Below are 23,226 nucleotides of genomic sequence, written 5' to 3'. Positions count from 1 at the left end.
GAATGTTTACATCTGCTACCGTTGATTATACAGTAAATACGTTGTGAAATGAAACAAAACCGTTGATTATACAGTAAATACGTTGTGAAATGAAACAAAAACACACCACAGTTAAAGTTGTATTAGTATTGATTGATTCACATCGATATGAATGGATTACATGACTAACAACGGGTGGAAAAGTAATATGAAAATATTTGTTCACTGAATTAGCGCGTTCTGTCCCAAACAGTTGCGTTCCAGTTTCTAAGTTTCACTTTCGCTTTCAGTATTTCAACGTGAATGAGAGGGAGCACAAGAACTGAGCGTCTAGCAACGTTTATCATATCATATACATTATATATGATGCATGTATATGTCTGTGGGCACGATCTCAAGCACGTGCAAAAGAGAGAAAGAAGGAGAGAGAGAAAAAAGTAGAGTATGGAAGGTGTCTATTAATATTCCTAGTTATGCAGTTGAATGGAGAGGTGCAAGCCAGTTTAATTACCCTATTATGATGTCATATTGGCCCAATGTAAGTCAATGGGAACATTTAGATTCGTTTTTTCTTTAATAACTTAAAAAGTATAAAGTTTAGAAAAGTGAAAAATACATAGCATAAGTGTCCTTTACAAGACCTACGCGACACAGTTTGAATGAAGTTTCTACGTTAAGCGGTTCGAGCTGAATTAATCGCAGAAAAAGGTAACAAGAATAAGAAGAAGAAGAAGAAGAAGAAGAAGCCTAGGAATAACAATACAGGGCATTTCATGCACTGTAATTATGGGGGTTTACAGAGCTAACTTGCTTGGCAAAATGAGGTTGAGGGTGAAGCTGCTGGCATCCTGCCCACAGATCTGTGGTTTGCTCATGACTAAAACAATACATTTCATTACAAGAGAGTACCTCTTAAAACACATGAATAACTACAGACCCAGAGGTAGCAGTCGTTAAATTTGATTTTATTTAGCTGACAATGGCAACACCAGGAGAAGGGATTTTAGGATATACAATAGAATTGCACTTCTTTACAATTTACACACATTCCAAGGTGATGAACATAGGCATGTACAAAAAAAAATAATGAAATGCTGAGATGTACACTGAAATTTGGCCAATTCTTAAAATCCACACAGCACCACAGCAAATTGAGTGACTTCCTTAAGCAAAGCTAAAAACAGTTTTGATGTGAGTGCCAAACAGCACACCGTGGTAACATGTGAAACTGTCAAGTCATTTGAATTAAAATAACATGTAAAGCTATTGCTGATAAACTACACCTGGAGACCAAACAGATGTTGCAGCAGAACCCTGCATCTGCCAGTGGGCCATGTGGAAGAGCATTATTCTTGGGGCAGAAAAGGCCATCACAGGCACTGATGGCTTGTGCAGAAAGGCTGATTTTTACATGGCAGTGAGGCTACAGTATGTGATGTGGGGAGTCAGGTCTGTGTGTGTGTGTGTGTGTGTGTGTGTGTGTGCGGGGCGGTAGTGTATTAGATAAGGCTGAGTATATTGTCTGTGTAATTGGGATTCAGACTCCTGATAGGCACTGGTGGTGAATTATGGCACGTGCAGGTTGGACTTGGCTTTTAGGGGACTTAAGGCAGAACAGGGGAGCCCTTGGACATCCCTTGGCTTTAAACATCATTTTGTTTTGTTTATGGTCCTTGAGCACAATTCTGAATGACCCACCTAACTTCCCGCTGTGATACTGTAGGTAAAAAAGGCATGTTGGAGGCCAACACAAAGGCACTCTTCATTGTTCCGAAACCTCTTAAACAGGCCGGGCCCTGTGCAGGCCCCACATGTGAAAGGAGTGTCCATGTGAAACTACAAAAGCAGTATATAAATAAGCAATACAGACCAAAGAGAGAGAAAAAGGCAATTCACCTGCTTGGCAACATTCATATCATAATTATTAAAATGATACATAGAAAAAAAAAATCTATTTAGGATAGTTTACAAAATACCCTTGGAAACTCAGCAGGTTATTTAAAGTTTAGTTGGGGGACTGTTGACCTCCCTGTCATTCTGGTCACACTTGGCTCCGCACCGGAGTCCTCTGTGGCGTTCTGTCAAGCGGTTCTTTCTCAAGTCTTTTAGGACTGAGACCAGACTGAGGAGGAAGCAGACCGTGTTCACATTTTATAAACATTCTGCATACCTCTCTCTTACACATACATAGACACACATACAAATAGACACAGTTTTCACTTTGTCTATTCCAGACTACACGTCACACACTCTTGATTTCATAATCATACGCCATTAAAACAGACAAACATCATACAAGTAAGCCTGTATGCCATCATCCCAACACAATAAGTAAGGGATAATGTATTGTCCGGAGGTCATTCTACAAAAATAATTCCCGACGGGGCGAACAACACCCCGACGCGCAGCGGAGGGTGTTGTTTTGTACCGAAGGGAATTATTTTTGTAGAATGACCGACGGACAATACATTATCCTGCTTATTATACGGGTACTTGCCAAAAACGATAGAAGACATTCCTCCAACATATCTCTTTTTAATGATTTAGGTGCCGTTTCATGTGTCCCGTTTAGAAATAAATAGTTCTTCAAGTAAATAGAACTTTGAAGTTTCAGGTGTTGCATAGCAACCCATTACTTGCTGACTTCAAATTACTCTCTACTGTTGCGTTAAAATGACTGGACTTCTGGCGGAATGATATGAAAGATTTGAATTAGAAGTACAAAACCCGTTGCCAATGACAGCGGTGATTATCTTTCGCAGAGGTCTGTTAGCAGGAATTAATGTATGGGTATGACGTAGGGATGGCCCATTCAAATCAACGGTACTTTTTGGAACATTCTGAAGAGCCGTATAATAAATTGAGAAAAAATAAATAAAAAACAACTTACCGATAATGATGACCAGTATGATGACGATCACAGCTATCAAAATGGCCCACATCTGTAAACAGACAAATTGTTTTTGTAATTGTATGGCATATTACAACATTTAATGTCACATGAGGACATTAAGTTCAGGCTTATATGTATAATTCTATTGGTAGGGTAAAAGGAACCCTCCTTCAACAGAATTAGGGGAGTATATTCATCGTCTGAAAAACCCAAATCTTCAATCGTCTTTTTTCATTCAGATTCTATCGCTCTGTAAGGGAGGACTAGCCAGGCTGACAGACAGGTAAATGATGTGGTTTGATGTCTGCAGATGTGCTGCTAGGGGGTTCATCTCACAAAACAGAGACTTTGTGTGAGAATAGCCTTGCAGGGTCAGGCATAAGCCTACGTTGTAAAATATTGTTTATGGGTATGCCTGGGCAGCTGGTTTAAATGAACAGCATGGCAAATTTTGGATATTTCTAGACCTAATAAAAGTCAGTCATGTTTTGCAGCAGAGTTCTATGGAATTTAATATCAAAGAAGTTGTCCTCACACTGGCCCCAAAAGACTAATGTTACAGTCTATGCAGTCTTATGGTAAAGTTACAATGGACTATAATACACCAAAACGTATGAAAATGGTCAGCTGAATTTTTTTTTTTTAAATAAATAAAAAAATATATATATACCCTTGCCTAGACATATCTAAGACTATACAACATGCTCACATCAGCGCACTTCTGAATGAACTTTACCCATGAGAAACCGCAGTGTGAACCATTATCAGTACTGCATTAACAAACTGAGATGCAGCATATATCACGACAGACACCACGTGCCAACATGAACATCACTGAGTCTATATTTTTAACACAGTGTCAGTGGATGACAGTTTGCTTCCCCTCCCTCTCCCTTGCCTTGCAGTTCTTCCACCAGAACTTCCTCTTCAGCTTGGCAGCGTTAGTCTCAAACTGAGCGGCCCCGGCCTGGAGGGCATCTGCTCGGTCATCCAGTTCAGACAGCTTCTGGTCTCGCTCCAGGACCTTGTCCACATTCACCCGCATGATGCCCACCACCTGAGAGACAGAGACAAAGAGAGAGGGAGGGAGAGAGAGAATTTGAAAAATGACGCACACAAATCTCTCCGTTTCCTGCTCCAGGTGTACTGTGACCTCAACCATACACTGGTTACATCAGAGAAATCAATTCAGCAAAAAAATAAATAAATAAAGGAATGGAAAAGGAAATGAAAGAGTGCGTAACTAGGAGAGGATATGGGCCATACTTTAGAATTCACTACTAAGTAAACGCACCTTCGTACACTCCTGTCCTATAGTTCATTCACAAAGACACCAAGATAATCACTCATCATTGTCATTTATGTTTATAGGCTACACAATTTTAAAGTTTAGCATTCACTGGCAAAATAAACAATGTATGTTTTAGGTGTATACTGTAAAAGCGGTAGAAAGAGGGATGCTTAATATCACACATCTAAACAGAAGAAATAATTGCTGCCTATCTATCATTACATTCTTTATTCATTGATTTAACTGATTTAAAGTTTTTAATTTAGCTGAATATACAGGCCGAAATATCTTAAGGAAATGGTGTATATTCAGCCATCTTGCCACACTGGTAAGGTAGGCTTCAGCATCATTCAGTATTACAAATGCTAGACAAACCCATGGCGATTCACAATTATTACAGCTAAGGAAGAGAAGCAAACTCTTGACAAAGAATAATATGACAAAAGAGAAGAGAAAAAAAATTGTGAAAGTGACTGAGTGAGAGCTTTTGCGCCCTGTACCGCAAAGTTACATGCAATATCAGGCACACTGAGCTTGCTGTGGCAGTGGCAAAGTCATTGTAAAACCCAAATTATTTTGAAACTGTTATTTTAAAAGGTAAAATTGTGACATAAATTTACTTTTAAAAGGTTGCCATTTAGGAGATCAGGCTTAACTTGCATTAGGAAACCAGAATAATCACGACTCCATGGAATCCATTATTACATAACAAGAGACCGAAAACCAGACAGCATAGTCACCCAAATAACCCACATGTTCCAGTGATCCACAAACCCTGTTGCAGCACCCTAGTCCCGCCCCCCTTGCAGATGCATGGGGGAGACGGCCACATGCACTGTCCCTATGCCTGACTTACATAACCACGGAGATGGCTTACATAAGAGGCAGGAGCCTATGAGCTCACGGCGGAGCTGACGTCCTACTGGCGCACACAGGGAGGGTTAAGGCGAGGCCCCAATTTATCCCAAGATAACCACCTACTTTTCATAACTCCCAACCAATACGCTGAGCAAGTCTTACACAAAGAGAGGCGAGGCAGTAAAGGCTCACAGGAAGGAGAAATGAGACTTAATTTACATTTTGTCTTTCATTGAAGAGAACACCAAGTCTAGTCTGTACTAGAATGTGTCTACTACTCTTATTGTGATACCTTTTGTAGATACAAAATAAAACATTTCCTCTGATTCTTCCCCAAATGCAATCCTCTAACAATTGACATTCAGTCATGAGAAATTAGGTAATCATTTCAACTTGGACGATGTAAAATATGCCACATTTATTTAGTTCAACATTTTCAAATGAAAAAAAAAAAAAAGAAATACAAATCTCATCCTCTTGAACAGGTTTGTGAAATCCCTGAGACTTTAACAGTCCAGCTCATTGGCAGAAATGTTCATATTTTTAGATGCCGACAATGAACTTCTTTTTTTCAGCCAATCCAGACGTTGTGCTAATAATATTGTGCATCCCTACTTCTGGCATTCATCAGAGGGCCTCACAACCTTGGGATATCAGCGCAAAAACGCTCTTATGAGGGCCTGCCTTCTGATCACATTGTACTATACTGTCTAAAACATACTGAGGAGCTTGGAAAATGTACTTCAAGGTTTGTTCTCTTTCACTTTGCACGAGAGTCCACAAACTTAAACTTCATGATTCAAATTAAAAAGCTTCCCGTCAATATTACTGTTTCATTACATTCATGACAACATAATATACAGACATAGTTACATACTTTGGACAAATGCATCCATTGATACTTTGTGATATGTGTGGAATAAAAAAATACATATATATATATATATATATTTACCTACCTACACATATTATTTTAGACTTGAATGTTACAGCTTACCAACATATTATTTTAATACTGCCTGAGAAACCCTGGCAGTCTGTTTGCTGATTCATGTTAAAATAAATAAATAAAGAATTCTAAAGAATATATAAAAACAGATCCTTCCTATATCCAAATTAGAAACCCTATCCTTTTGTGAACAAGTCTAGAGATAATGAGAAGAGTACCTGAGCAGTGATGGTGTCATGTATCTGTTGCGAGCAAAGCACAACGCAAGGAAAAATGGGGATGGGGACTTACCCTGTGAGCGTGTTTAAGGCTGTCTACTTGTAGGCAGCCGACCTGTGTATACTGTGTGTTTGTGTGATCTAGGAATTTACCTCGTCCACCTGGGCCTGTATATACTGTGTGTTTGTGTGATCTAGGGACTCACCTCATCCACCTGGGCCTGTGTCTGCTGGAGCTTGCGGGTGCCGCCGGCAGCGCCTGAAGAGCCATATCCCTCTGGAGCTGGTGCTGGAGCGGACCTGGACACACACAAAAACACCTTTAGAGCCGCATCACTTCCGCCTCAGCAGATTTGTGTTTAGACACATCAAGAGAAGTATAGCTTATGCTTGCGCTAAGAGAAACAAAGTTAAATGCTTTTATTATTAAAAGCTTATGATTCTCTTTAGAAATCAACACTCCAAAATTGGTATAATTCTAAAATACCTTTTCAACTGTAGTTAAGGATTTGTGACACTAACAATTTATTTTTTTCTTTTGCAGGTCACAACATGTTTGACTTGACAATCACCAAGGGTATATGTAGTCTTCGGCAAAACTTTATATTAACAATTCTATTGAAAAACAATCTGCAAGTTGTGTCAGCGCATTAAGATTACGCACTTAACACTTACTGCTAAGACATGGTTAAAAATGTTTTTGTCTCCAATCCCTGTTGTCAAGTGCAGTCAAGTCATGAACAGTTATAAGATGGGTCAGGCTACAATGCTAGATAAACTCTCATATACCTGGAAAAAGGCAAAACGACTTGATCTTACATAGCCTTTAAGTACTTAACAAGCAGCATTATACAGCAGCTTTGAGTTCTCCCTGTATGACTGTCTAATGTACTTATATGACGAGGCCTACGAAAGGAGAAGGTACAAAGGTTTTAAAAATGGGAGCATCTGAGCACCAACTATCATTCCAGTCAACAACTTCCTGTGAGTTTTTCTCAAAATGAAAGGATCAAATAATGGCGAAAATTCACTTCTTTGCTGAAGATTACATAAGACAACATGGGACCATCCAGAGAGAAAGTAATGACATCACAAATTACTTTTGTTGCCTAGACCTAGATTGGCTATAGTTGGTGCAGCTCTGCCTAGTCACGTTGATGATTGTTCCCAAGTCTTTACTCTATATGTGGTAAGTTCAGTAAGTAAGTGTCAGTTTAACCTTGGAACTGTTCTGACATTTATTCCATAAACCAAATACCTACATTTCTCCTTTAGACAACATTGGCAGGTTGCCAGGCATTCATAACTTAAAAAAAAAAGCGCATACTAGGGCCAGCTGCTCAGTGTTTTACTTATCTTGTTTATTTTTATTTTTATATTTTATTCCTATAACTTTGTAACCCACTCTTGCCTGTAGATTTCCTTGCTGCAATTAAACCGGATTCTGCATTTAACTGCATTTCAAACTATAGGCTGGTGATCATAATCATTTTCATTCCAAGCCTACTCACCTCTGATTATTTCAAATTGGACATCATAATAATAATCACACCACAGCGAAGCCTAAGACAACGCTTTAGTCCCACTGTCTGTACGTGAGCTCCACTATTGAAAGTTTACATCTCATGGGCGGTGTCTGGAATCTATCTAGCTCTCCAGCAGGGGTTTTCCAATCCACACCCTTCGTATGTCAGTGCAGTACCCAACTGGGATAGGAGTCAAAGCATGTTACAATGAGTGAGCGCCTGCAAACGCTGCATGTCGCCATGTGCTGAGGTGTGCTGGCACGTCTTCAACTTCACTGGCAACGATTCAGTTTGCTCATACACAGTGCACAGTGCTGACGGGTTGGGCTGGCACACATACACAGGAAGCTATTTCAATGGCAACCAAGAATCAGTTGTTGACACCTTCAGCTGAGGTGCTTAAACACGTCTCTGCTGCCTCTTAACACCCACATCCATGCTTACCACAGTGAGTCCAAAACATATGGATTGCTTGTCAGTTATCTAAAAAGTGAGCCATGCATTTGCCTGTTGACACAGCAGGGACCAAAATGTCTCACTCCTGCCATCCAGGGGCCAAATGTCTGAAATGCATGGTAAAGGAAGCATGCCCACAGAACATCTGCAATCACAGACAGCCTTAGCCCTGATTGCAAAAGCCATAGGCCTCAGACATCAGACCTGAACCCGTCAGAGTTGAGTGTGTGAAGACTGCCCAGATTGTTTATGCTGATTCTTGAGCTATTCAAGCATTTAATCAAACAAACGCGCAACTGCAAGAGCAGGCTCAAAATTCCACAACCACTTGCTAAAAGCTTGTTCCATCCCTCCATAAGAAAACGTAGACTTGCACAGGATACTTTGGGTCTTCACAGGGATCTTTTTTTAAGGCAGATTACGATACAACAATGGGTCATTTCAAGACTAATTTAGTTTGTAAAAGCACCAGATTTCTTGCAATGGTAACTTTTGCTCTTACAGACAGACACACACACACACAGTACACACACACACAGAGAGACACACAGACACACACACACAAACCTCTGTAACCACCTGAGGAAATGGAGGACAGGGGATATTTTATTTATCCAATCACATTTTGTTCTCTATCAAACACATAATGGCGACCAGCCAATCAAATTGTTCTATTGCTACAAGGCTGACCTAATTTATCAGAAACATCCGCAGCTAAACCCTCTCTGGGTTTGTTTGATAGCAACATGTAAAAGGAGAAGTACTTAACCTAGCTGGGGAAGGTCTGTGCGCCCAAATCACATTTAGCTGATGCTGCCAAATAAATGATATGGAATTTGATTATCTCGTAGTGCCATTGTGGTAATAATCTTGTTTGTTGCAGGCTGTTACTTAATGCTGAGCCTATGTAAGAAATAGCCTTTAGCTTCATGACGACCTGGCTAGCAACAGTAAACTGGCCATTTCTGTGGCCCTTATAGTCTCAAAATGCTAAACAAATGTGTTTTAAATGCTTTAATAGTAAAATTATTTCTCCATTTGTGACTGCCCGACTTATGTTCCTGCCATGTAAGACAGTATCCTAATAAATAAATAAAACCCACGGTCCTACACTGCGTTCTCAGGTCCGTTGCCTGGCTCATGGCACTGATTTCTGTGGTGTGCTCAGACACAAAGGCTATGTCGAACACAGACATTATAGCAAACCTTTTAAATATCATGCACTCTGTACCTTGTTCAATTCATCTATACTTGTGGCAGGCCACCATTAACATCTTCAACTGTAGTAGCAAAAAGTCTTAACACACTGAAAAGGCTGATTCATTGCCAACTAAATTCAAACAATGTTCAGTTGGTAGCCCAAAACATATAACTTTTTTCAAGGAACCCACTAATATAAAACATGGTGTGCTTGGCTGAGCTCTGGGGTATTGAGTTAGATTGACAATGTGTTCTGTGGGATAGTGGCTTACTGCCATTTTGCTTAAACTGCTCTCCTGAGGAAAAAGGAAACCGTAAAGGAAAGTGATCACATGATGTGTTAGATGGAGGACCCCACCCGGCTACATGCCTAACTAAAGCATATGCCAAGTGCCTCGTGAATGTGGGCGGCCCAGTGATTTTGACAAGTCCATTCAGGTCAACGAAGATAGTCTGGGTTAGTTACTTGTGATCAGATCACCCATGTAGGCCTACATAGTTTCCATTTGAAAAGACCAAATGCACAACTTAATTCACTGCAGCCCCATGTTTTAAACTCAAATATTTAAAAAATAATATGGGAAAAATATCTATAGTATTTAAACTACTTTTGTGATACAAAATACTTTGCAGTGAAGCATTTCCCATGTAACTTGTGACTTGATACAAATGCCATCATATTTACAAATTGATCTAATGAAGACACCCCTAGTTGTCTCCTCATAAATATTGTCTATATTATTTTAATCTATTCCTCATGGACTAAAGCGTCCTGGTAACCAATCTGTTATGTCCTGTCATGATGCAGCAGTCCCTTTAATGTTAAGTAAGGGATAGTATATGGTCCACCAGTCATTATTAAAAAAATAAAATCCGGACAGGATGTAGAGGAGCCTGACGCGCAGCGGAGGCATGTGACAGGATTGGACGGCGTGGCAAGTCCCCAACCAATAGCACAAAGAATAAACTTAAATACCTCAATCGCGCATATTATACAGTAACTTGCCAATGGCAGCGCACATTAACTTTAGGCACCGGTCATTATAAAGCACAAATCAGACCTCAAAGTGGGGGTGGCCCATTCAAATCAATGGAACATTCTGCATACAATGAAATAACTGATCTCCAAACGTTGGGATGGACCACCCAGTTCTATGGAACGTTTTGCAACATCGTGAATTGCAAGTTTATTTACCTTCTTGTTTGCCAGCAATAATACAACACCGGCATCAGTATACTAGTAGCTTATTATAAAATTCAGTATGTCATGTCCCTTAGCATTTTTCTAGGGAGCGTCGAACTGCTGTTAGTTATTTGACAACGCGATTTGCGTTATGTTACTGCACAAGAGGGAAACAAAACACACCAAATTCACATTGGTGTAATAAAAGCACCCTCAGCTACAGTTAAGATTCGTCAAATTGATAGCGTCACAACAATAAAGAGGATAGCCGACTAGTAAACACGTAAAAAATTAGGTGAGGTTTGGGCTAAAGTTAGCTAACTTTAAACTTTGCTTAACATCCAGCCAGCCAGGTTGTTCGACAGAATAGTATTATAGCTAACTAAGAAGCCAATGTTTAGGCCTTAGATATATATATAATGATATATATCTATGGTTTAGGGAGTAAACTAACCTAAGCCACTACAATCAACGTTAACCAGTCGAGGTGGCGTAAAAGTTCGAGTATTAGCCTAATAGCTAATACTAGTTAGCTAGGTTGCACGCATACACAGTTCCAAATAACATTTGAAGCAGTCGACTTCACAAAAACTAAGGGTGTTTGGCTTGTTTTTTCTCAAAATTAAAAATGTGTGGCGTTATCAAACGAGTTGCTTTAAATGAAAGCTGACGACTAAAATGATGCCGAGCAAGTTAGCGACAACTTGTTGCTTGGCCGACTCAAAGTTCTTATCCGTTGCTATCATGGCATCCCCAAAAAACTCTCCCAGTTTGGCTAGCTAAAAAACGACAGGGCGGTTCAATTGTGTTTACTACAACGTCAGATAAAGCTAGCATTTTATGATATTACCAATTTATAGTGAGATCACTTACATGATTATGTTGTACTTCCGCCGTTGGGTGGTCAAAAAAGCTCCAGTAAAACAGCACAACAGTAAAAGCTGTATGAGTCTTTTCAAAGTGACGTTTGCTAGCTAGAAGCTACTCCTTCTTTTCCTGACCGTAATGTTGCAAATTTAAAGGGCCAGTGACAATATTTTGTTAGCAAATGTATCTCAAAGTAAAGGGCATATGCTAAACTCAGGCTACTACCATAGTTATGGAGAATATAATGGCAATGATAAGTCATAGGATAAAGTTTGCATGCCATGTCTAAGTATTGCAGTGATAATCCAGAGTTATAATGTAATAAGCATTCTGGACCCTGCACTTTTATACTTCATCTTGATGAAACGTTTAAAGTAAACTGCATAAGTGGACATAAACAACTGAACCACCTGCCAAATTAACCATCAGATGGCTTTCGCTTAGGATGGTGGACAGAAGCGCCCCCACCTGGATGTAATCACTGCTGATCTCAGTTACAAATGACATCTATAATCATGGACCCTTCCTAGCATCAAGAAACAATGGCAGAAGCCATGCAGTCTCGACTACAGTTTACAGCAAATTCATTCTGAATTCACCCACCATAATACTTTGTCTATCAACAAACATTAGCGAGCCAAGCATTAAAATATGTTTGCTCGGTGTGTGACATAGCTAGCCATCCCAGACCTTCTAGCTGGCATATGACGCCACACCCAAAGAAGTCAGAAGCAAGCAGCTGTCAGCTATGCATGTCCGGTGTCCAGGTGGGGGCGCTTCTGTCCACCATCCTAAGCAAAAGCCATCTGATGCTTAATTTGGTAGGTGGTTCAGTGGTTGTGAAAAAGTTGTGGCACGTTCAACAACAGCCAGTGCCGAAGGTGAGTAGGCAAAGCAGGCCCAGTTTTCTAAAAAAATTTCGAACATGTGGATATATCAAAGTGTTGCTAGTTTAATGCGACAGTGATCAAGGATGATTTTTTTTTTGGCTATGTCAGCTGAGATACCTAATGTTTTATATTCCCTCAAAATGGCAAACCTGGCTCTGTCATGGTTTTCATAATTTTTAGGGGGAAATCGTCATTAGCAATCTATAACACATATATATGCTTATCGTACACAAACTATAAAAAAGACGATTATATTTAATTAATAATTGCCTATTTAAGTTGTTATTTTTGTCATATACAGATATGCAATGATGATTGCTGGGTAATATGTATCTTGTTCACCAAAGTCAAGTCAAGGGGGACTTTAACATGTCCAGGCCAAGGGGCCCATGGTTTCTTAATCCGTCCATGGTTCTCGGTCTTAGTGAGGGCCCACAGCACACCGGCAAAACGTGTCTGGATAGCCTGAAAAATATAATTCATACAATTAGACCTACAATTTATTATGTCATTTAATTACTTGCAAGCCACGTCTAATATGGGATCAATATTATGGATTTAATTTTGTTTAAGGTTACTTACTGAGAGATTTGTATTAGTTGTTTTCTTCTTTTGCGATTAATATTATGTTCCATGTTCAAAAGTAGACAAGACATTTTAACTAGCGTAAAAGATGGAGTATACTTGCACTTTGGCATCTGGAAGGCCTGCAGTAATCCTGGAGAGGGCATCTTTCACAGCCAGGGTCTTTTGCATCAGAACTTCAAGTGCGGGTAGTAAAGTCCCATAAGTACAGTCGCCTTGCAAAATGTCCAGTGCTGCAGTCAGAGGCTTCATGGCGGTGCAGTACTCATGCAGGAACTGGTACTCTTTGTCTTTGAAGCACCTAACTCCCAGCTTGATGCACAGAGTATTCAGCTCACTCATGGTGATATCTGCAATTCTCTTTACAGCATCAAAAAAGGAATTCCACCTTGTGGATGTTGGTACCAAGAGCTTTCTTTTGCTGACTTGAATGCACTGTTTCTGATGCAAGGGTAGATCTACTTGATTTGGTCCAAAGAGCTGTGCATTTTGCTGTGCTGCTCCTATACACAGCCGTGCTCTCTGCATTGGAAGTTAAAAATGTCTCCACATAATTTGTAGAAATGAGGTTGATGGTGTGTAAAGCACACCTGTGGTGCGGGGGAAGAGGCAGCTGACCATCACTTTCATTCTCAGCTGAGAGGATTTCTGACACATCTAAAAACGAGACATCATCATCTTCTGTGGGGGTAGACTCCCTCCTCATCATCAGACTATGTGACAGGCTGATAAACTTTAAACGCCTTGACAAAGTTGGATCCATTATTAGTCATGTCTACTTTGTTGAGTAGTCCTTATGAAGAGTGAATGTTTTTCTATTTCTGCACCAATAACATCATACGTGTGTCTACCGCGCATTAACGGTAGAAGGGATCTTGTTTATTATGGCACGAAACGAGGGCGAGTCAACCATGTTCAAGGGCAGCTTTTCCTCTACAACATACAGTCCGACCAACTTCTTCAACTCTCCCTAACTTACTGGTTTTGCACCAATGTCCTATTAAGGTACAGTTTTGGAACTCAATAGTCCTTCTTCGCATATAAACTTACAATAAGTACAGTCAAACCACAAATACTCCTATCTTACAAATGCAACAATAGTGATGGACCACGCTTTCCTCCGTGCTAGCAGGAGGATATCTAACGTGATTAGCAGTATTTCTACATTTGAAAATAACTATTACAGTAACTGCCAATACAAACACAAAACACCTCCTTCTACTCCAATGACGTGGTAAATGTCAGCCTAAATCAAGATATCTACACGCATACCTGAGGAGTAGAGATAAATAGTGCTTTTTAAAAGAAAGACACAGGACAACGTGTTGTTCTCATCAGGTCGGTAGCTACAATGACATTAACACGCAGTGTTGCCAACTCCTCTAAGGGAAGTAGCTGTTAGCTCTCCCAAAAATAGCTAGAAGTAGCTAAATGACGTAATCAACTCATTTGCATAATATGCAATTCTGAAAGAGGTCAAATGAATAGAAAAGGTGAGCAGGTAGTTAACAAACGAACTATTTACGTATTGACACACATATTTGTATTTTTGTTGCCATAAGGTTAGCTTTTTTTTATTACAGTGCATGAAATGCCCTGTATTGTTATTCCTAGGCTTCTTCTTCTTCTTCTTCTTCTCACCTTTTTCTGCGATTAATTCAGCCCGAACCGCTTAACGTAGAAACTTCATTCAAACTTTGTCGCGTAGGTCTTGTAAAGGACACTTATGCTATGTATTTTTCACTTTTCTAAACTTTATACTTTTTAAGATATTAAATAAAAACGAATCTAAATTTTCCCATTGACTTACATTGGGCCATTATGACATCATAATAGGGTCTTTAAACTGGCTTGCACCTGTGCTTCACTGACACCTGCGCCAAATCAAAGGAACCTCTTCTCTGTCCCTCTCAATTTAACTGTAACTAGGAACATTAAGACACCTTTCATTCTCTACTTTTTTTTTCTCCATCTCTCCATCTTTCTCTCTATCCCTCTCAGTCTACTTTCTCTCACACTCAATCTCTCTTCTTCACTCCATTTGTATCTCCTTTTTTTCACTCTCTTTTTCTCTTTCACCCTTGTTCACTGTTCTTTCCTTCTTCCACTCTTCTTTCCTTCTTTCACTTTTTTTCCCTTTCTTCACTCTCCTTTCTTATTTCCTTCTTTCACTCTTCTTTCTTTTCTTCTTCCACTCTTCTTTCCTTTCTTCAGTCTTTTTTCTTTTCTTCTTTCCTTCTTTCACTCTTCTTTCCTTCATCCTCTCTTCTCTCCTTTCTTCACTCTTCTTTCCTTTCTTCTTTCCTTCTTCCACTCTTCTTTCATTTCTTCTTTCCTTCTTTCACTCTTCTTTCTTTTCTTCTTCCTTTCCTAACTTTTGCATTTCATGCACTGGTATTTCCTTCAGGAAATGCATTTTCTAGTTTCTTATGCAATGGCCTAATGAATGTAGATCTACAAACAATTTACGTATTTACCAACTGTGGGATATGTTTTATGTTTAGATGAACATGGATTAACTCATCACTAAAGTCTCACTTTAGGAAAGGCAGACTAGGAGGGAAGCAGTAACTAGACTTGGACATGATTCACTGATGTTAAAGTCAGCACTAAAGTCACGGCACAGGCACATTCCAAGAAACTTCCTGTTAGGTGGGGGTCTCACAGGATCCAAGGGGAGCCACACACGACACACACACACATAGGGGGGTCTCAGGGGAAAGTAGTAGAGGGAAAAGTTAATTCAGGCTCGATTGCATGGCAGTCAAAGCACATACTCACCTGTAGTGACGATGACGTTTAAGTTCCTTGCCCACCCGCTGACAATTTACTGTTGCCTACAAGTTGATAAGTTTCTATATGAAACCTATAATAAGATAATTTTCCAATCAACCGATTTGTTTTCAAACATGGCTTGTTTTGCAGTGTTGTCTTTGTTACACTATTCAGTGCTCTAGGTGCTCTCATTCACTCCTGTTTACATCATAAGTGGTTTCTTACATTAATTGAAAATAAGCTTCTGCCATTTGTAGGTTGTGCATGACACAACCAGAGCCCATCTTGATTGTGAACAAAAATCCTGCGGGTGTCCCGGATGGTGTAGACTCAACACTGGCACATTTCTGCCATTGTTGCTAGATGTCAGCGTCACAAGTGAAACTCAGTCATCAAAAGAAGACAACAAATGACGCGGCTCGTCGTTTTCGACAGAAATCCTAAAGAGTAGCCTGTCCCCAGGGGCTCACATTTAATAGAATATAGATAAGGGCACCCTGGTCTGTGAACCTTGTGGATGCAGCGTCTGCCAAGTGAATAAATGTGACTTAAAGGGCATGGACTAAGAACGTGAGGGAAATCTAGGTCGTATGCAAATACTGTACATGGTCAGACACTCGAGAAAAAAAAAGGTGTAAGTTGAAAATGAATAACATGGTTTAGGCCAGGGAACAGTAATAACAAGACACAGTAAGTCAAGGGCTGTGCTGTTAGACAGGCTGAGGAAATGACGATCACTTATTTAATGGCTTTAGACATTGTTCTGGTCCCGTAAGTAGAGTCGTCCACCAGATGTCACTCTTGTCTGCCTATGGTGAAAGGTAGGTACCGGTAGTTTATTATGGGACCCTTAAGTGTGTGACTCACTGAGTATTGAGTGGTTCTGGTGCTGCTTCTTGGCAGGAAAGAGAGCAAAGCATGATTCTATGACTTTCAAAAAGGTGTTAAGAGGAAGGTGTGCGTAGCCTAGTGGTTGCCTAAATTGACATTCCAATTAAACATTCCATTTCAGATAAAATAAATCTAAGCATTGGATTTATCGCTAAAAAGTGAATCATCACTCCCTTGTAATTAACTTCCCAGGTGATCAAGACCTGGCATTGTCCTGCATGACTCCCTGATTCACAAACAATTCCTTTTTTTTTTTAAACGTATGGAAGAGACTGGCTCAGAACTTCCAAAGCACATAATGTTGCAAATGCCCTCATATGTAAAATCATCAGACACAGCAAAATAACCATCTTCTTATTTTTAAGACTTTATTTTACAGCAGAAATTATATAAAGCATTCAGAAAACATTTTCCATATTTTAAGGGCAATTCAAAATGTTTTGCATGGCTTCAGCAGCTGAATATTTCCTTTTTTTTTTCTTTTAAACATATCCAACGATTCAGTGATGCTCTTACATGCAAAGTTACAAAAAACGAAATTAAATCCACAAGAGGGACAGAGAGAGACAGTCAAGGGAAACCTAACATGAAAACTCAGTGGGAGGGGAGAAAGCCGGTCATGAGAGGAGAGAGGACACTTGAGAAAAAATAAATGGGGAAAACATAGGTCTAATACTAGCTTTGCATGCAGAGTTTTGATTGCCCAATGCCTTCTAAAAGAGCAGGGTCAGTAGCTTAGCTTTATTTTTCTTTTCATTTTAAAATGAGGAAAACGTGCATTTAGGGTCAGGTTATATGAAATCATTTCCATATACCACTTAACACCTGGCTTTGCTGATGTGGTAATTGCATAAGAAGAAGTGAACTTAGTGTATTCTTACATTTATTTTTCTGCATTCTTCACCAAAACCGTTTATCTCTCACAGCTCCTTAGACCCAAAGATCACCTCTTCAGTGACAGGGAGTGTTTATTGCTTTGTATGTATGTGAAGAGCTTTTGAGGGTGTTTTTCATCCCAGCTTGTATTCCTTTTTTTTCTCTGAGGTTCAGTTGGGCAGGAGTCAGAACAGAAAGAACAGAACTTCACTATCCTTTCAAATGAGTTTTGCCTTATTCAGTTGCCTATTAGAGTATGACTGCCCCATTTATTCAGCTCTAGTAAAACAGTATAGTGACTAGGTCTCTAGGTCAGTAGACTATGACATGTCCAGCTACATGGAACAGACATAGTCATAATCTGCTTGATCATCTGAATGAGGAGGTCAGTTCATATGCAGAGAAAAACAATCAATGGCCATATATATCACTTGAGTTGATAATAGACTTTAGATGTGTTTTTAGAAACGGCTAGGATTGAATTTCTAATTGTGTCACATCATTTTGGGATAAACAAGGGTAAAAATTAGGATAGTCTGGTAAAAATGCTTGCTACCCTTCATTACACCCTACGTTTCAAATTTACAGTTCAGTGATTTAGAGGATGCCTTTACCCAAAGTGACTTAGAGTGCAATGAATGCATACATTTATCAGTACATACATCAGTGTTCCCTGGGAACTGAACGAATGAACTTGGCACTGCTAGTGTCGTGTTCGGCCAGCTGAGACAGAAGAATGAAGTTGGAAAACAATGTATACCATAAATGGAGAACACTACACCAAAGAGTTTTGTATCTATCTATCTATTCAATAAATACTGTGGTTTACCTCTGAGCATTGTCATCCCTGTGCTGATTTGGCAGTGCTTCACTACTTCCTTACTACTGTTGTCAATATCTGCAGCTCCTGCCACTTATGTCAATCAACTTTGATATTTGTGATAAAAAAATCAAAGTTTCTGGGTGATATGAGGTTGTTGATCTCACTCCCAATCCCTGCCCACCCACACCCAGTGATCCCAGTGCCCAGTTTTCCCCGTCCCCTGATGTCTGGGAGAAAGTGACTGAACTCAGCCCTGCACTCCCCAGTGTACTCCTCAAGGCTTCACCCTGCTCCCTCTTAAACCCTGAGTGAAATATAAGACACAAGCTTGCCCATATCTCTAAGGGAGCCCTGTACAGAGTGACCTATAGCTTGAGCTATTGTATGTGGCCGAGAAAGCAGCAACCCTGATGTGAATGTGTCTCAGTGGTCATGTGGATTTGTATGTGTGTGTGTAGGCCGATTTCCAGAGAAATCCTGAAGGTACGCATGCATGTTGCAGAATTGGAATAACACTGAACCCCAGGTAGCTGGGTGGGAGTGAAATGGCTGTGAGCCAAATCAGGAAAATAATTTTCAAGCCCTCCTGATTTCAGCGCTGTCACAGCAAACATAAATCTCTCTTCCATGACATCAAGCTCATACTCTCGCTCAGGTCTATGAGAAGCCTGAGTGGTTTTGTGGGAAAATGAGATATGTTTGGTGCAAAGTGTTGCAGTCAGAGACTCTTTCAGAAAGATTTCAGGCCTCCTGGAATCAGTGATACGATTAATGGAAATGGGATTGAATCTCTAGAAATACAAGTGACTCCATAATCCACATGACTTGAGGGCAGTGCCATGAGTGAAACGAGGATTATGGGCACTTGGCAAACTGGCAGCAATCTGTATCTAAGAGAGAAAAGTCTATTCAGACAGAAGGCTTTTGAGAGAAATAAATCAAGCTGTGGGCTGAAAAAGCAGATCTAATTTATTTTCATCCCAATGGTGTCTAACATTTCCCTCTGCTAGGCCTGTATATCGCCAAATAGCCTGGCTTCGCCCGCTTATTGCTCACAGCTCAGTTTTCGCTGTGATTATAGTTTGGAATCTGTTTGCCAGATTGATCGCTGGGCCATTCTGCCTCTAATCAGTGACCAGTGGGGGTGGCTAAGTGTGATGACGTTGAACTAAAGAGTTTGTTTGAAAAGTACTTACAACATTGGCGGCAGTGCTAGAGCTACACAAAGCAATACAAACAGTTGAAGCTATGCTAACAAACATCGAAGAACTGAAGCAAGAAGAATGTGTAAATGTATTAATCAAGGGCAAAGGTAATGTTTATCAACTGCCAACAGGGTTTGGGAAAAGGCTAAATATATAAGCTTGCACCATTAGTGACGAAGTAGGAAGTATAGCAATCCCACAGTGGTCAATGCCGATTGGTTAAAGGCTGATCCAATGGTTTCAAAATTAACTTGTCTATGCCCATTAGGATGCAAGGACTGAAAACGATCCCCACTGGGGCGTGGCCAGACCCTATCTATTCACAAAGTAAACGTGGGTCTGGTCACACCGGGCTAATGGCCATATACACTTAAGAGGAAACTGACCCCACTACAGACAAATATGTAAGATCCTGAAGTTGGCTTGTCCTTTAGTATTAGGCACTTTCTACATAAACAAGTCACAGTAACATATGTTGAAAACAAAATGCAGAGCAAACCAATAAGACACTTATAACCTAAACTTTTAGCAGGAGACCAATGTGAGAAATGCAATCCAGACAAATAAAAAGCACCAAATGAATAAGAGATTTAATGAAGATTTAATCAGCCCTGACGCTCAGGAACTCTTAATTCTAGCTTCTCTCATTCCAGTTGTCATCACCGTAGAGTTATCATACTCTGCAGGCAAACTACTGCTCTATATTGTATGCTCTAGTTCTGGCTCATGTGGAAGGCTTCAACACAGAGCCCTAAAATCCTTTCCTATCCAATCGGAATTGACTGCAGTCCAATCCCCTGTGCCTGTGACATGCCAAGCTACATCAAGCCCATTTTTAATGTATTCCTCACAAAAGTGATAGACCACTGCCTTGTAATGGTTGCAGGAAAGGGGTTTGAGGATAAATCAATATATATGATTGAATACAAAAAAAATCCTGGAAATAAAACCAGTTTATTGGGGACAGACATTCATATCAAGTGAATGAAATCAAACCTTAAGTTTCTTTAATTTTGCGGTGCATTTTCACTACATTCTGCTCAGTGATGATTTCATCTTGGCTTCTGTTGTCAGATTTCTCCCTAATAGACAGTCCTCATATTCAGCAGTGATTTCTCCCTAATGGACCCCTAATGGTGCTATTCTAGCACCAAAACATATTACAGCGCCCCATTTTTCTCACCTTTGAGTTGCACAATGTAACACTAGTTTAAGATGCTCAGAGCGACATCTTCCTTGTTCAGCATTAACTGTGGGACAGGGAGGTCATATGTGTTGACTGATTGCTCTAACAGTGGGGAGAAACTTGAGTGCTGTCTTTCTTAGGTAAATCATTAAGATCTTTCAACATGATGGTGAAAAATGAGGCATCAGGATGAGGTAACGTTATTTAAAGTCATGTATTGTTGTGATAATTTGTTATTGAGCATAAAGATTAAATAATCTCCTGTTTATCTATAGAGTATTCACATTGCTGGGCACCATTGGCAAATAAAAATGGTTCAATATAGGTGGTAGCTCAAAACAGATAAACAAGGAAACAAATCACTTCTGGTAGGATTAATTTGCCTTCCCCTAATTCTAAATTGTTTCCTTTTTCCTTATTCTGCAGAAATGGCATGCTTCAGTTAATGCTCCTCGAAGAAAGAAAAAAAGGAAAGAACATGTTGCAGTGAAATCATTGGAGTTCATTTTACAGATTATAGTCACTAATGTCATTTTTTTAAACATATTTTGTGTCTGTCAGGACTCATGCACATGGCTCTGTCTTTGCATCATATATTTACATTATGTACAAACAGTACAACCATACCTCTTGGGCGTTCGAACAAAACTATACAATATATTTTTGTTTTTGTCTCTTATCATGTTATTACCCCATTTTGTGAATAAAATAATATATTTTCTTAAATACAATCCTTTTCAGATAAAGGTTCTGGCTTTCCATGCATCCTCACATCAATTCTTTATGTACAGAGGCCGATCAGTAGTCAAAAATATGGATATTTCATCTCCAGTGAGAGCTTAAGTAGGGACCTTTTGGAAAGTCTTTAAGAAGTCAAGGCAATGTTATGTGATCCTTCCCCCAAAAGCCTTTTTTTGGCTTTCAAGAGTTCATCAAAATAAAATGACAGCAACAATGATAACTATTGATACCACACAACAGCACAACAAAGATGGCAACTAGCAAAAATATTGGCTTTGTGGCACAAAAAAGATTTGACCTCTAGAAAACTCTAGAAATAACTAACATGAGCAAAGATATTTGAAAATGAAAACAAACATATGAAAAGTACAAATTTGAGCAAAAACAAAGTCGCAAGATACAAAACTAATCATGACATGTCATTTCCCATGACAGTGGCATTTTTCCATGACACTGGTAAGATCTGTACTAAAAGGTCATCGTCTGAAAGAGAAGTAGCAGTCAACGGGGAGTGTGAGAACGACGCCACAATATAAAAAATAAGAACTCAAAAACACAAACTGTTACATCAGCATGCAGGAGCTGTTGTCGCTCAAACACATGCATTATTCTCAGGTTAAAGTCAACAAACACAGGACTCACAAAGTCAGGCCAGCGGCGAGGTGACAGTAAGAAAAGGATTTGTTAAAAAGTCAGTGCACACACACACACACACACACACACACAAACATACATACATACACACAAAAAAATAAAAACAAGGGATAACCCCATTTCTGTCTTACCCCTCCCACTGAAAATCACCCCACGCCCCCCAAAAATACACAGAATTTGACACAGGCACTCCACACCCCACTCATTCTTTGCTCCGACCCCTCCTACATTCATCTGTAGCCTACCCCCTTCCACTGAACAAGAGGGTGGCTTGGTCAGAAACAAAGATTTGTGAAGTTCATACACTGAGCCTATGGAAAATAATTGCATGCATATGGTCGAGGAGATGAGGCAGTTCATTTGGTTTATGGTGTTTTTTTGTTTGTTTCAAATAGATTTTTTTCCCCTCTTTTTTTTTTACAAAATGTTATCAGAAGCAGGTTCCAGCATGATTATGCAAAGTCATTTCCATCTGAAAACACTCATGTTCCATTAGATATCTTACACTTGCTACCAAAAAACACCTTTGACTTCAGATGTGTCTTCAATTCGGTATTCCTTTCTTTAATCCTTTCGTTTTTTCTGTCCTTTTCTTGAATTTCTTTTTTTGCTCTTTGAAAAAAAAATCTATGAAGAGTGCAAAAATGCCATGGATTGAATATCATATTTCCCCAGAAGAGTCTTCCGTTTTACAGAACTTTCCAGTTCCCCTCAATAGAAAGAGAAAAAAAGATGCTGTAGCTGTGGTAGACAGCTGTAAGTAGTAGTAATCGCATGTATCCTTTTTTTTTTTTTTTATACAGAACTTTGTTTTCTTCGTTGTAAAATGTTCATCTCTGGTAGAAAGAGGGACAAAAATGACGAAGGGAAGCGTTGAGAGATGTCACACTGTGGAAGGGCTCCTCGAGCAGCTCTCATGTTCCTTGGCCTTTCTCAATTCTCTCGCCCTGGTGGGACAGAAGAACAGAGCACACAGAGGACACAAGAAGCACAGCTGTTAGTCACTGATAACCGCTGCTCACACACTAGTTGGGGATCTTTATGGCAATACAGAAAAAAATGTCACTGTTGAAGTTAAAACAAACTTGATGGATGTATTACTTTTTGATTGTATTATTATACCCTTGTCTAAGCATTGTCCAAATACAGGTAAAAAAAGTGCTGCAGTGGTGTTGTGGAA

The 23,226-nt window shown here is 39.7% G+C and overlaps 2 protein-coding genes across 2 annotated transcripts in view; both read right to left on the bottom strand.

The window, feature by feature from the left end:
* Positions 1 to 923: 923 nt before the first annotated feature.
* vamp3 (vesicle-associated membrane protein 3 (cellubrevin)) lies at positions 924 to 11,548 on the bottom strand. The gene is made up of 5 exons (XM_080846241.1): positions 11,427 to 11,548; positions 6,395 to 6,488; positions 3,771 to 3,929; positions 2,870 to 2,921; positions 924 to 2,101 (listed from the first exon to the last, which is right to left on the bottom strand). Coding segments are annotated over exons 1-5 (324 nt in total). The 5' UTR covers positions 11,429 to 11,548; the 3' UTR covers positions 924 to 2,084.
* An 11,412-nt stretch (positions 11,549 to 22,960) lies between these two features.
* The window catches only part of camta1b (calmodulin binding transcription activator 1b), a gene marked incomplete at both ends in the record, with an annotated part of 212,362 nt that continues 212,096 nt past the window's right edge, over positions 22,961 to 23,226 (bottom strand). Inside the window, one exon of the mRNA XM_080846235.1 lies at positions 22,961 to 22,993. Within this exon, the coding sequence (XP_080702361.1) occupies positions 22,961 to 22,993 (33 nt within the window). The remainder of the gene's footprint in view (positions 22,994 to 23,226) is intronic.

Source organism: Sprattus sprattus, assembly GCF_963457725.1.
Source record: "Sprattus sprattus genome assembly, chromosome: 10".
NCBI lineage: Eukaryota > Metazoa > Chordata > Actinopteri > Clupeiformes > Clupeidae > Sprattus > Sprattus sprattus.
Note: the sequence above shows the minus strand (reverse complement) of the source record. Positions and strands in the feature narration are given on the sequence as shown.